Source organism: Amblyraja radiata, chromosome 8, assembly GCF_010909765.2.
Source record: "Amblyraja radiata isolate CabotCenter1 chromosome 8, sAmbRad1.1.pri, whole genome shotgun sequence".
Taxonomy (NCBI): domain Eukaryota; kingdom Metazoa; phylum Chordata; class Chondrichthyes; order Rajiformes; family Rajidae; genus Amblyraja; species Amblyraja radiata.
The window spans coordinates 68,271,358-68,287,152 of NC_045963.1; the positions used below are offsets into that span (position 1 = coordinate 68,271,358).

At 45.0% G+C, this 15,795-nt stretch overlaps 1 protein-coding gene across 13 annotated transcripts in view; it reads right to left on the minus strand.

Annotated features, from left to right (window-relative positions):
* syne1 (spectrin repeat containing nuclear envelope protein 1) overlaps positions 1 to 15,795 on the minus strand; it is a 440,240-nt gene that overhangs the window by 368,531 nt on the left and 55,914 nt on the right. For all 13 annotated transcript variants that reach the window (XM_033026154.1, XM_033026164.1, XM_033026166.1 and 10 more), the window contains exon 2: positions 7,456 to 7,517. In XM_033026154.1, the coding sequence (XP_032882045.1) occupies positions 7,456 to 7,517 (62 nt within the window). The remainder of the gene's footprint in view (positions 1 to 7,455; positions 7,518 to 15,795) is intronic.

The following is a 15,795-nucleotide window of genomic DNA, read 5'->3' on the forward strand; positions in this document are numbered from 1 at the left end:
TGGGGAAGTAGCTATTCCTGAACCTGGTTGTTGCAGTCTTCAGGCTCCATGTACCTTCTACCTGAAGGTAGCAGGGAGATGAGTGTATGGCCAGGATGGTGTGGGTCTTTGATGATACTGCCAGCCTTTTTGAGGCAGCGACTGCGATAAATCCCCTCGATGGAAGGAAGGTCAGACCCGATGATGGACTGGGCAGTGTTTACTACTTTTTGTAGTCTTTTCCTCTCCAGGGCGCTCAAATTGCCGAACCAAGCCACGATGCAACTGGTCAGCATGCTCTCTACTGTGCACCTGTAGAAGTTAGAGAGAGTCTTCCATGACAAACCGACTCTCCGTAATCTTCTCAGGAAGTAGAGGCGCTGATGAGCTTTTTTGATAATTGCATTAGTGTTCTCTGACCAGGAAAGATCTTCAGAAATGTGCACGCCCAGGAATTTGAAGCTCTTGACCCTTTCAACCATCGACCCGTTGATATAAATGGGGCTGTGGGTCCCCCTCCTACTCCTTCCAAAGTCCACAATCAGTTCCTTGGTTTTGCTGGTGTTGAGGGCCAGGTTATTGCGCTGGCACCATATGGACAGTTGCTCGATCTCTCTTCTATACTCTGACTCATCCCCATCAGTGATACGTCCCACAACAGTGGTGTCGTCAGCGAACTTGATGATGGAGGTCGCACTGTGATTGGCTACGCAGTCATGAGTATAGAGTGAGTACACCAGGGGGCTGAGCACGCAGCCTTGAGGTGCTCCCGTGCTGATTGTTATTGAGGCTGACACATTTCCACCAATACGAACAGACTGTGGTCTGTGAATGAGGAAGTCGAGGATCCAATTGCAGAGGGATGCGCAGAGACCCAGTTCTGCGAGTTTGGTAACCAGCTTGGAGGGGATGATTGTGTTAAATGCCGAGCTGTAATCGATGAATAACAGCCTGACATATGAGTTTTTGTTGTCCAAGTGGTCCAGAACGGAGTGGAGGGCCAGCGAGATCACATCCACCGTTGATCTATTGTGGCGGTAAACGAACTGCAGTGGGTCCAGGTTTTTGTCGAGGTAGGAGTTGATTTGCTCCATGATTAACCTCTCAAAGCACTTCATCACCACCGGCGTTAGTGCCACTGGTCGATAGTCATTGAGGCACGCCACCTTACTCTTCTTGGGCACTGGTATAATTGATGCCCTTTTAAAGCAGGTGGGGACCTCAGACCTCAGAAGAGAGAGGTTGAAAATGTCCGTAAAAACTCCAGCCAGTTGGTCCGCACAGGTTTTTAGAACACGACCGGGTATACCATCAGGTCCAGGTGCTTTTCGGGGGTTTACCCCTCTGAAGGATTTCCTGACGTCGGCCTCTGCGACTGGGACTGAAATGCCATCACAGTGAAATCAGGGCCTTGAACACGACAAACTCTGACTAAACTCTGAACTCGTGAGTAAGGCAAGGCAGCGCCTTTACCACCTCAGGCAATTGAGGAAATTCAGAGTGTCTCCGAGGATCCTCCAGTGCTTCTACGCAGCGGCGGTGGAAAGCATCTTGTCCGGGAACATTACCATCTGGTTTGGGAATTGCTCTGCCAAGGACAAGAAGGCTCTGCAGAGAGTAGTGCGTTCGGCCGAACGCACTACGGAAACTTCACTTGCCCCCCCCCCTGCAGGAACTATACATCAGGAGGTGCAACTCCAGAGCCAACAATATCATGAGAGACCCCTTCCACCCCTGCAACGGACTGTTCCAGCTGCTACGGTCAGGCAAACGCCTCCGTTGTCATGCGGTGAGAACAGAGAGGTTGAGAAGGAGTTCCTTCCCATAGGCCATTCGGACTGTAAACGCCTATCTCACCAGGGACTAACTCTACTGAACATTTTTCCTTCCTTTATTTATTATGTAAAGGTATATGTGTGTTATGATTGTGTTTATAGTTTGTTTGGTTGTTTGTCTTTTTGCACAAAAGTCCGCAAGCATTGCCACTTTCATTTCACTGCACATCTCGTATGTGTATGTGACAAATAAACTTGACTTGACTTGACTTGAACTATGAACTGCTTTGGTTGCACTAGGACTTTGGGCTCAAATTTGTTTTCTTTTTGTTTAGCGAACTTTTTAAACATTATTAGAACATTATGTTCTCTATTGAGTACTGTGTTTACAAGCTTGTTGTGCTGCTGCAAGTAAGAATTTCATTGTTCCATTTCGATACATATAACAAGACACTTTTGATTCTTGGCATCCAATGAATTTTAACATGCTGCCCAATGCAACTATCCATCCTTGTTGTCCTGCCCAATCCACTGTTTGCATCTATATATCCTTTCCCTATCACCTCTTCTACAACCAACAATGGACCATTGTGAGCTCCACCTTTCCTTGGTCATCGGTGCCGGCTCTGATTTGTTCTGAGCCTTTTCATAACTCTAGTTTCCCTCTCCTCTGATTCTCAGTCTGAAGAAGGTCTCGACTCGAAACGTCACCTAATCCCTTTATCCAGTGATGCTGCCTGACCCGCTGAGTTACTCCAGCATTTTGTATCTTTCCCCGCAGTTCTGATATTCCCCGCAGTCTAATATTCTGGTCCCTGCAGCCAGAAGAAATTGTCTCTGTGCATAGATCTTGTCACTCTCAGAATCTCCTGTGACCCAATGAAAACATTTTTCTTCCTGTAAAACTCCAGTGATTTTCTCCACCGAGCCCAATTTCACACACCTCGGCGACTACCACTTCAGGAACAAGTTTTGCTTATTGGCAGCAGAGGCTATATTTGTATTTAATCTCTTGTATTTTGAAGGATTTAAAATAATCTGCTTCGCATTATACAAATAGGTTTCGAGTAAAGCCGTCAGAATCAACCATGATCTCAGCCTTTAGGCAGGCTCTCCTTCAGAGATAGGATGTGGAAACAGGCCCTTCGGCCCATCGAATCCCCGCTTAGCAACCATCACAGTACACAGATATGGGCAGAAAAATGATAGATGAAGTTTAATCTGAGCAAGTTTCAATAGACAATTGACAATAGGGGCAGGAGTAGGCCATTCGGCCCTTCGAGCTAATTAACCTACAAACCTGTGCATCTTTGGAGTGTGGGAGGAAACCGGAGATCCCGGAGAAAACCCACGCGGTCACAGGGAGAACGTACGGGCCTCTGGAGCTGTAAGGCAGCAACTCTACCGCTGCCCCACCGTGTCGCCCTTATTGGTTGAATTTCTTGTAGATGCGGCCTCAGCTAAACATGTCGGGTGAAAGACAGCAAACTCTGACAGTACAGCAGCACCTCAGTTACAGTGCTTGGTTGGAGGGCTGAAGGATGTGTTTGAGGGAGTGCTGCTGCTATTCCAGTCAATTGGTGACATGCCCGGTCTGATGACGTCAAATGTGCAGCGAGCATTTTTTGGTGTTCCCTGGCTATCGGGAAGCTAATGAAAACTCTTCCAGAAGTCACAATGCGCTACTGTATTTAGTTTTAGAAGTAAACCATGGAAACAAGTCCACAGAAACAAACTGCCTTGCTATTGTTGAAACAGAGGGCAGGACTTTACATTTACTTCTTCATGGAGCGAGGATCATGGGATGGGATGAATATCTTTTTAAAGATTGCAGTTTATCTTGCGTACATCATCAGCCACACAATGCCTAAAGAAAGCTTCCAACCTAAAACGTCACCAATCCAAGTTCTCCAGAAATTCTGCATGACCTGCTGTGTTACTCCTGCACTTTGTGTCTTTTTTGGTAAACCAGCATCTGCAGTTCCTTATCAGACACCCCTTACCTAGTCTGATGATAACTGAAAGGAATGTACAGGAGACCCAGAGGCACAGTCGGGGGCCGCGGTAGAATTGCTGCTGTACTGTGGCAGAGACCAGGGTTTGATCCTGACTCTGGGTGCTGTCTGTACGGAGGTTTTGTGTAACATAGGTTTTCTCCCACACTCCAAAGTTACCACCAGGGGCGCCAAACGATTGGCAGCCCCACCAACAGTCTGTTTGTTTTTTTGTATTTTTTTAATTTTTAGTGCGTTTTATAAATCTGTGTAAATGTTCTTTGGTTTGTTTTATGTGGGGGAAGGGGAGGGGGGGGGGGGTCAGGGGAAACTTTTATTTCAGTTTCTTACCTTGCCGGAGACGCGAAGTTTCTGGGTTGCGACTCCGGTCGCTCTGCGGCCTACCATCGATGGAACTGGAGGCCTCCAAAGGACTGACCTTGGGCCCTACCACAGGGCGGGGACTTAACACCGGAGCCAATCCCTTGCCTGCGGACTAACCATCAAAAGAGCTCGCAGTCGGGAGAGGCTAGAGGCTCAACCAGCTCCGACCCAGGGTCCGATCGTCCGGCACGGGGGAGCTGACATCCCCCAGATGCAGGAGCTGGATCACCCCGACACGGGGGGCTCAAAACGCCGCCGGCAACGGGAGTCAAGATCGTCCCGTCAACGGAGAGCTCGTGGTCCCCGATCGTGAGAGAGCAAAGGGAAGAGATTGAACTTTGTTTTTTCGCCTTCCATCACAGTGAGGAATGTGGAGGAGTCACTGTGCTGGATGTCTATTTTAAAATGTGTTCTGTTGCTTTTTATTTGTATGACTGACTTGGTAAATGAAATTCCTCGTTTGTTGCAAAACATACTTGGCTAATAAAGTATTATTGTGATTGTGATGGTGATTAAGTCAAACCATTAATAGGGAGGAAGGAGTGATGATTGGGGGGTGAGGTGGGGGTGAATATAAAGCCCCCTTAAATGTCTTTGAGGACAAATTGACACAAAGTGCTGGAATAACTCAGCAGATCAGGCATCATCTCTCAGTTTAGTTGGTGCAGTGAAAAGCTTTTGTTGCCTGCTATCCAGTCAGCGGAAAGACAATACATGATTACAATCGAGCCATTTACAGTGTATAGATACATGATACGGGAATAACCTTTTGTGCAAGCTAAATCCAGTAAAGTCCAATCAAGGATAATCCGAGGGTCACCAGGCAGATAGTAGTTCAGCACTGCTCTCTGGTTGTGGTAGGATGATTCAGTTGCTTGATACCAGCTGGGAAGAAACAGTCCCTGAATCAGGAGGTTTGCGTTTTCTCACTTCTATGCCTTTTGCCTGATGGGAGAGGGGAGAAGAGGGAGTGGCCAGGGTGCGACTCGTCCTTGATTATGCTGCTGGCCTTGCCGAGGCAGCGTGAGGTATAAATGGAGTCAAAGGAAGGGAGGTTGGTTTGTGTGATGGTCTGGGCTGGAGAAAAGGAATGGACGACATTTCGGGACAGTACCAGGACCAGGACTGGATTGTTTTGGCTATGGGGGATGAAGGAGGCCAGGTATGAGTCAACAAAGCAACTTCTTGCTGGCTAGCTGTAATTGTGGATTAAAATTGTGCTGCGCTGCATGGTCTTGTGGGAGTGATCTCCATGGCAACAGCAAACCTGGTGGAGACAGCCGTTTCCATAGCAACCCTACCACATGCAAGAGAATGTGCATCCCTGATCAACTTTGGCCTTGAAGCTAATTTATGCCTCTTCCTGCTTCTAGAATGAAATATCCATCTATGAAAACAGCAACTTTCCCTCTTCTGCTGCTGCTCCCCCCCACCAGCTCCCAAATTCCCAGGAGCTTGCCCAAGGTGGCATCAACTCTGGCCATCACTTTTTGGAAAAATATATCAATCGGGTATCCATTAATCAATCAATCAATCATTATATGTCTTGGATGCAATGTAGTGTCGATTTACAAGTACCAACCAAATTTTAAGAGTTAACTTCAAAGTCGTTTAAACCCTCTATTATAGATAAATCATTTACACAATGGGAAAGAATAGGAATCAAAACGCTTGGAGACTTGTATGAATTTGGAAAATTACTATCATTCCAACAATTACAATTGAAATATAATTTGAGAAATAATCAATATTTTAAATATTTTCAAATATGTGATTATCTGGAAAAATATATAAAAGACTATCATAATATGCCTCCAGACTTACTGGACGAAGCAATGAAGACAAAGGCCGAATCAGCAAACTTAATATCATACTTATATAACATTATTTTAAATATAGAAATACCTACAACTGACGGTATTAGAAGAGACTGGGAACAAGAACTAGCTATAAAAATTTCAAAAGAGAGTTGGGATAAACACTTACTATATGTGCATAAATGCTCGATTAACGTAAGACATACTCTAATTCAATTCAAAACATTACATAGACTATACTATTCAAAAACCAAAATAAATAAACTTTTCCCTAACGTCTCACCCATTTGTGATAAATGCCAGTCTCAAGAAGCTACCATGGCACACTCATTTGTTTTTTGTATAAAAATTCAAAAATTCTGGACCGAAATCTTTGAAATCTTCACAAAATTATTTAAAATAAAACTGATACCAAAAGCAGAATGGATTATCTTTGGAATAATGGAAGGTAGCCCTGAACTAAACGTGTTTCAAAAGAATTTATTTAATTACGGGCTAATAACGGGAAAAAACCTTATACTCAAATTCTGGAAAAACGCTCCTATACCAACAATAAATATGTGGATTTCAAATATGTTCGAAACATTACACCTGGAAGATATGAGACTCCTCCTTGCAGGCAAAGCAGATCACTTCCAAAAGACGTGGTCTGCATTTATTGACTTACTACGAGTATAAGGTGCAACAGTAATTAAAAAAATAAATGGTGCCAGGAGATGAAAAATATGAAGTTGGTATATCCCTTTTTGCGTGTTTTTTTTTTATAATAGAGCAACTGTTTCTCTTTCTTTCTGTCTTTTCTGGGGTCTATTTCTTAACTTTCTTCTCTAACTCTATCTCTAATGGGCTTTTTTTTTCAACACTTTACTGCACTATCACGACTCTTTCTCACTTTCCTTACTTCCTTTATTTCTATCTTTCTTAAAGCTCAAAAAATGAAGGGGTACAACAAATGTAATAAGATATATGTGGTGTGTACTACTGTAACTTATTGTACTTCTAATAAATTTAAAAAAAAATTAACTAAAAAAAAACAAAAAAACTTCAAATTATTCAAAAATTATGTAATACCTTTACATCCAAGGGTGGCACAGAGGTGCAATGGTAGTGTTGCTGCCTTAGAGTGCCAGAGACCCTGGTTCGATCCTGACTACAGGGGCTGTCTGTACAAGAGTTTGTACGTTCTCCCCATGACCTTCGTGGGGTTCCTATTTCCTCCCACACTCCAAAGAAGTACAGGTTTGTAAAGTAATTTGGCTTTGGTAAACATTGTAAAATCATCCCCAGTCTGTAGGATAGTGCTAGTGCGCTGGTCAGTACAGTATAGGTGGGCCGAAGGGCCCATTTCCGTGCTGCACCTCTAAACTAAACTAAAATCTGCAGTGTTTGTTGCCCACAGTTTCAATCGGGATGAATTCTAGTCCCTTACCATTAAGGGGAACAGAATCACCCTCTCTGTCTGGAGATAGTTTTGGAATATAATATGGATGATTTGGAGTTTCTTACCTTGGACAAGTGAGAATTGATCCATTTGGTGAACGTTCTCTTTTGCACAGACTCCTGCTCATCTGCAAAACATCCAGGGGTAAAATGTCAGAAACACAAGAGGGAATGGCTGAGATTCACAAAGGAACAGAGAAACACCTTTCGGCCTACGTGTTTCTACGAGATTGTAAAACCGTGGGATTTACAGTCGCAAAGACGAGACGCGAGCCTGAAGGGCTGGGATCGAAACGAGATGCTCTCAGCAAATGGTACCAGATCAGAGGTCATGGGGAGAAGGCAGGAGAACAGGGTTAGGAGGTAGAGATAGATCAGCCATGATCGAATGGCGGAGTAGACTTGATGGGCCGAATGACCTAATTCTATCCCTAGCACTTATGACTTTATGATTTTAAGACTTGCAATCTGAGATTAGACAAGACCTACTATAACCAGCCAAAGTATTTGGGGATATAAGGAACTGCAGATGCAAGTTTACAAAAAAAGACACAAAGTGCTGGAGTAACTCAGCTGTTCAGGCATCATCTCTGCAGAACATGGATAAGTGACATTTCACATTGGGACCCTTCTTCCTTTTTTTTTATCCTATTGAATTACTCCAGTGCTTTGTGTCTATATTAGTAAACCAGCATCTGAGATACTGCCTGACCCACTGAGTTACTCCAGCACTCTGTGTCTTTTTTTTGTAATCTCGAATCTGCAGTTCCTTTTATCCACAAGTTAAATAATGGTGTATGAAGGAACTGTAGATGCTGGTTTAAACCAAAGATAGACACAAAATGGCAGAGTAACTCAGCGGGACAGGCAGCATCTCTGGAGAGAAGGAATGGGTGATGTTTCAGGTGGAGACTGATGGTTCTTATTACATTCTTAACTACAATTTAACTAATGTCACATTCAGTTTGCAAACAATGTATGACGACCTGAAACGTCACCTATCCATGTTCTCCAGAGAAGCTGCTCGAGCTGCTGGATTACTCCAGCACTTTGTCTCTTTTTTTACCCTATCTAACTTCTTGGCACTGTATAAATCCAACTTCTTTCTTTTATAAGTTTGCTCAACGTACAGTGGTAAACTAAATCAGTATTAATGGTGCGGCATTGAAGTCAGAATAAAACAAACCAAAACACACACATCTCAGTGCTGCAATGTGTCTTTGAATATTTAATCGAAAGATTGGACAGCATAAATTTGTACTTCAGAGATCTCACACGGAGAACTCACACGGAGAACATTAAAACCAGCAAATCGTTCTACACGCATGCAAAACCGAAAGTTCAAATCAGAGCATAGTTTGTGTGAAGTGTCAGAGAGAGGTAAAAGTCAGCGTTTCATGTTTTTAATCTGGCCCAGTCTTTAATTCGACCTTTCCAGGTCCCGACTTGAAACATCACCTATCCAAGTTCTCCAGAGATGCTGCCTGACCTGCTAAGTTACTCCGGCACTTTGTGTATTTTTTTTGTAAACCAACATCTGCAGTTCCTTGTTTCGACAGCATGCCATCCCTTGCTTGCACTTACTAATATAATATTTTAGTTTAACCACTTTTCTCTACTAGAATTTAATAAATAGGTTAGAGACACAGCGTGGAAACAGGCCCTTCGGCCCACCGAGTCCATGTCGACCAACAATCACCCTGTAAACTAGCTCTATCTTACACGCACCAGGGACAATTTACAGAAGTCAATTAACCTAGTTTGTAGTAAATGTTCTGTGTGCTGAAGCAAAGCAAGAATTTCATTGTCCTATCAGGGACACATGACAATAAACCCACTTGAATTTGAACCCACAAACCTGCACGTCTTTGGAGTGTGGAAGAAAACCGGAGCACCCGGGGAAAACCCACGCAGTCACAGGGAGAATGTGCAAACTCCCTACAGACAGCGCCCGAAGTCAGGATCGATCCCGGGTCTCTAGCGCTGTAAGGCGCCACCGTGTAAGCTGCGCCACCGTGTCGCCAACTAAAAATAGTTGGCATGGGAACAGTTAACAGAGTAGAATCGAGTCGACCAAGACAAATGCAGACGCAGAACAAATTCTTTCTACAATTAATAAAGTTACTCAAAATAAAAAAATAAGGCTGAATGCAAAAGAGTGGAATTTTCGAAGGCTGGCAGCCATTACAAACAGGGTCAACAATAGAATAGTGAAACTATTCATGTACACAACCACCCGATACGCTCCGTATGGCAGCTTTAGTTCTTTCAGTGGTGGTCAAATTAACAAACCAAAGAATGTAAGGAATTCCCAGCCAAAGAGAAACAAGATCTAAGTAGTTATAATCGACCTTAGGACATCCTCGTGACTACCCATGGCTAAGTATTAACTAATCAACTAGTCTACGAAAGACCCAGAGATGATGTGTAGTTTAGTTTAGAGATACAGCGTGGAAACCGGCCCTTTGGCCCGCCCCTTCCATGACAACCAGCGATCGCTTACCCGAACACTACTGTCCTACGCCCTAGGGACAATTTACAGAGGAAAATTAACCTACAATCCCGCACGTCTTTGAGGTGTGGGAGGGAACCGGAGCAACCGGAGAAAACCCGTGCAGTCACGGGGAGAATGTGCAAATGCCGTACAGACAGCACCCGTAGTCAGGATCGAACCCATCGTTGGAGCTGTAGGGCAGCAGCTCTACCGCTGCACCACTGTGCTGCACCTGAGTAAAGAAAATCCACCGGAGTGGAGTGGAGTGGATCCACTGGACCATCAGAGCTGGAGTCAAGTCAAGTTTATTTGTCACATACGCATGCGAGATGTGCAGTGAAATGTGCAGTGAAATGTTTTATGAACAAAGATCCCAATTTCCCTCAGCTATGTGACCATCAGAAGCATTCATTCTTTTCGGACTGCCCCTTAACACCTATGCTCCCACTTCCAATTCAGAAGATTGTAGACTTTAAACCCTTTCCACATAATGTAGGCCAGCATCCCAGTGTCAGGGCTGGGAGAGTACTGAACTATCAGCATTCAGCTAGATATGTCAAACCTCGTTCTTCAGGGAACGGGGATTCCCCTCCGCCACCATAGATGAGGCTCACACCAGGGTCTCATCCATACCCCGTAACACTGCTCTCTCTCCCCATCCCCGCACACGCAACAAGGGCAGAGTCCCTCTGGTCCTCACCTTTCACCCCACCAGCCGGCAAATACAACACATAATCCTCCGCCATTTCCGCCACCTCCAACGTGACCCCACCACTCGCCACATCTTCCCATCTCCCCCCATGTCTGCCTTCCGCAAAGACCGCTCCCTCCGCAACTCCCTCGTCAATTCTTCACTTCCCTCCCGCACCACCCCCTCCCCGGGCACTTTCCGTTGCAACCGCAAGAAATGCAACACCTGTCCCTTCACCTCCCCCCTCGACTCCATTCAAGGTCCCAAGCAGTCGTTCCAGGTGCGACAAAGGTTCACCTGTATCTCCTCCAACCTCATCTACTGCATCCGCTGCTCTAGATGTCAGCTGATTTACATCGGTGAGACCAAGCGTAGGTTGGGCGACCGTTTCGCCGAACACCTCCGCTCAGTCCGCAATAACCTACCTGACCTCCCGGTGGCTCAGCACTTCAACTCCCCCTCCCATTCCCAATCCGACCTCTCTGTCCTGGGTCTCCTCCATTGCCAGAGTGAGCAACAGCGGAAATTGGAGGAACAGCACCTCATATTCCGTCTGGGGTCCTTGCGTCCCCTTGGCATCAACATTGAATTCTCCCAATTTGGCTAGCCCGTGCTGTCCCCTCCCCCCCTCCCCTTCCTTCACCCTCTAGCTGTCTCCTCCCATCCGCCCGCCCTCGGGCTCCTCCTCCTCCTCCCTTTGTCCTTCTCTCTTTCCCCACCCCCTATCAGTCTGAAGAAGGGTTTCGGCCCGAAACGGCGCCTATTTCCTTCGCTCCATAGATGCTGCTGCACCCGCTGAGTTCCTCCAGCAATTTTGTGTACCTTCGATATTCCAGCATCTGCAGTTCCCTTTTGAACACTCTATCTATTCTCCTCAGTGTGTTGTGAAAAATTGCATGGCCATTGTGGAAGAGCAACAATAATGGTCCCACATCTGAAGAGGGATCTCCACCCGAAACGTCACCCATTCCTTCTCTCCAGCGATGCTGCCTGACCCGCTCAGTTACTCCAGCGTTTCGTGTTTATCTTCAGTTTAAACCAGCATCTGCAGTTCCTTCCTGTACGATAATGGCCCCACCACCAATACAGTAAACCCTCGTTAATTAAGGGTTTGGACAAGCTAGATGCAGGAAACATGTTCCCGATGTTGGGGGAGTCCAGAACCAGGGTCCACAGTTTAAGAATAAGGGGTAGGCCATTTAGAACTGAGATGAGGAAACCTTTGTTTGAATTTGTGGAATTCTCCACCTCAAAGGCAGTGGAGGCCGATTCACTGGATGCATTCAAAAGTGAGTTAGATAGAGCTCTTAGGGCTAGTGGAATCACGGGATATGTGGAGAAGGCAGGAATGGGGTACTAATTGTGGATGATCAGTCATGTTTATTTATAGTTTATTTATTATTTATAGTTTATATAATTTACAGTTAATCTCTATTCACCAGAATTTAGCACATGTCAATCTTTTGCACCTTAACAATTATCTGTATATATGTATATGCCTATGTACATAGATCAATATATCCTCATTTGTATATATTGTTTTAATCAGAATTTTACTACTTTGCACTCTGGTTAGATGCTAAACTGCATTTCGTTGTACCTGTACGTGTACTTGTGCAATGACAATAAAGTTGAATCTAATCTAATCTAATGTTCACATTGAATGGTGGTGCTGGCTTGAAGGGGCGAATGGCCTACTCCTGCACCTATTGTCTATGTATCTATGTATGTAATAAGGACCCCTTTATAATGGATTCCGGTTATAGCAGACCTTCAGCTCCAGGCCGGGCTGCCGACTCCACCCCCGAAACGTCACCTATTCACGTTCACCACAGATGCTGCCTGACCTGCTGAGTTCCTTCCTACACATGCATGGTCAGGATTGGACCCGAGTCTCGGGCACCAATGCAAGGGCAGCAACTCCACTAGCCACTGAGCCGCAATATTAATCGGGTGTGAGGTTCTCTTTGGATGTCCTGTGCTTGTGAAATAAATAAGTCGCCCTTTCTAGGTCACATCCCAACCCGCATTATATAATGACAAAACATTATTTTCACGGAGACGCTGTTTGCCCGTTTTCAGTCTATCATCCTTATCCCAATCTATCTCCCCAGCATCTATCCCAGCTACATTTCCAGTATCTATCCCATCAAATCAATTTCTCAATTGCTCATGCCTCATATCTCGATTTCCCAAATAGTTGGGGCAGTTACTATCGCAGACACACTCTTCAAAAATATCTGGTTGGATTTTAATTTGGCAGAAAGTTGGCTGCAAATTACGGTGCTGTTCGGTGACCTAGAACAACTCTTGAACATCCTGCACTATTTACTTGCAAGGCCCCTGTATGTGGGACACACGGGAGCACGTGGATAAATGACACTGGGTTGAGATGGATAGATTCGGGCCATCAAGTCCCTGCCAGCAATCAGAGGATGTCTGCAAGAGAGATATGAAGGCGGGTGCTCGACATCGATGTGGTGTACTGGGAGAGCCTTGCAGCCGAACGCACGAGGTGGAGAGGTACCCTGAACCAACATCTCAAAACGGGGGAAGAGAAACTGTTGAACGCAGCGGCAGACCACCGGGCACGCAGAAAGGAGCTCAGTAACTTCCACAAACCAGAGACCACACACAAATGTGACCTTTGCCACAGAGACTGTCACTCCCACATTGTAGCAATGTTACAACATTTTGAGATTTAAAAAATCAAGTCTGTAATTTATCCCATCAGATAAAGCATAAAAATAAATTTAATTTGACACCTAATTCACTTTCATATCTCAAGTATTTAAAAAGTTATGGCCATTTTCATACTCGGAAATTAGCATCTTGTTCCCTATTGATTTTCTATGGACGTAACAAAAAAGCTGTGATCGTGGCCAGTCAAAACCCCATAACTTTCTTAAAAATTAAGAGAACTGAATGAAATTTTCAGTTATCATAGATTGAACCATTCTGAAACAAATATAAAATAATCTTACTTGGATGACCTGAAATTAAAGCATATAATTAGTTAGTTACCCAAGTGTAGCTAATTTCAAACTTCAATTACTAGATCTAAACATCTATCCATTTCTTAATAAATGATATAATATTCATAAATAATTCACAATAAAACATGATTTTTAAATCTCATTTACATTAATTTATAGGCCAAATGGAAGGAATTTAGTGTTCAATTGCTGTAAATTAAAGTCCATTTTAAATCAGCTTTCTAGTGGGATCCTGTGAACGCGCTGGTTTGGAACGTTCACATTGCGGTAGATTTGTGCCCCCAAATGCCCAGAAAAATACTGCGGGATATAATGGGCCCAAAATGAGCTACTCGCAATATTAAACTTTGTATAAAGGGATCTTAAGAAGCCCTTTTTAATGTAAAAATAAGCTACATACCTTCTGTGGTTTGCTTTATGAGACCCTGCGGTTGCTGGTGGTCGCGGGTTTAGAGATTGATTTTTAAACTACTATAACTATTATCCAAGGCCTTTAAAACTAATAATAGCTTTTGCGACGGCGTCTTCCAGCGATTTTCCGTTAATAATTAACAAGGCTGAGCATCTTCGATTTGAACAGCCTGGAGAAAATCGCGTTTTAAACCCGCCCCCTCTAAACGGCGCCAAAATCGCGCACACCCGCAGCGGCAGATTTTCAGCGACGCTTCAGGTAGGCTTTGCAACATACCTACACATTGGTCTCTTCAGCCACAAGCAACGCTGGTCTAGCCGAGGTTTGGAGCAAGCAGCCCACAACTAGGATGCATCACCCATGGTCAGTCATGACCGAGGGGGGCCTACGATGGTACCTTGGTACACGTGACAATAAACTAAACCAACTAATTAACTATGTGGAGGAAAGAACTGCAGATGCTGGTTTAAATCGAAGATAGACACAAAATGCTGGAGTAACTCAGCTGGGCAGGCAGCATCTCTGGAGAGAAGGAATGGTTGACGTTTCGGGTCGAGACCCTTCTTCAGACTGGTGTCAGGAGAGTGGGCGGGACAGAGATAGAGTGTAGTTGGAGACAGTAAGACTGGTGGGAGAACTGGGAAGGGGGAGGGGATGGAGAGAGAAGGAAAGCGATCAGGCAGGTTTTTCCTCCAATTTGCGCTGGGCCTCACTCTGACAATTTTCCTCCAATTAACCTACCTGATCTCCCGGTTGCTCATCCCCCTCCCATTCCCAATCTGACCTTTCTGTCCTGGGCCTCCTCCATTGTCAGAATGAGGCCCAGCGCAAACTGGAGGAACAGCACCTCATATTTTGCTTGGGCAGCTTACACCCCAGCGGTATGAACATTGACTTCTTTAACTTCAAGTATCCCTTGCTTTCCCTCTCTCTCCAACCCCTCCCCTTTCCCAGTTCTCCCACCAGTCTTAAGGGTCTGTCCCACTTTCACGACCTAATTCACGACCTCTGCCGAGTTTGCCCTTGACTCATACTCGCAGCATGGTCATCACGAGGTCGTAGGAGGTCGTAGGTAGGTCGTAGCGGTTCTTGAAGCTAGTCGTAGGTATTCGTCGCATCAAGTAGGTCAGGCCGTTTTTTCAACATGATGAAAAATGTCCACGAAAAAAGGTTGTGAATTAGGTCGTAAAAGTGGGATAGATTGACTGTCTCCGACTACATTCTATCTCTGTCCCGCCCACTCCCCTGACATCAGGCTGAAGAAGGGTCTCGACCCGAAACGTCACCCATTCCTTCTCTCCAGAGATGCTGCCTGTCCCGCTGAGTTACTCCAGCTTTTTGTGTCTACCAATTAATTAATTAACTAATCCCTTCTGCCTGCACCTACTCCACATCTCTCCATTCCCTGAATATCATGAGATCACAACACTGGAGGTTCTGTTTCGTAACCCACTATCTAACTCCCTCAGTACTCTTTGCAGGACCTCATCTCCCTTGCCTGCTTCTATGGAGGGGAATTTTCACTTCATTTCCCAGAGGTTCCTGCTGGCAGCTGGCTAGTATCTTCCTGAGATCAGGAACGAGCACTTTACACATATTTTAGGGAACTAACCAACAACAAGCCTTTTTCCCTTCCCCCATCCCCATCCACCTCCATCCCATCCTCTGGCTTCACATTCTGTGTCTCTTCTCTCCGTATCTCACAGCCTTTTGTCCTCTTCCCATCTCGAGCCTTTGTCCACCCATCTGACAATCAAACCCCCTCTCACATTCAGTCTTTATTTAGACTTTACAGATACAGAGCAGAAACAGG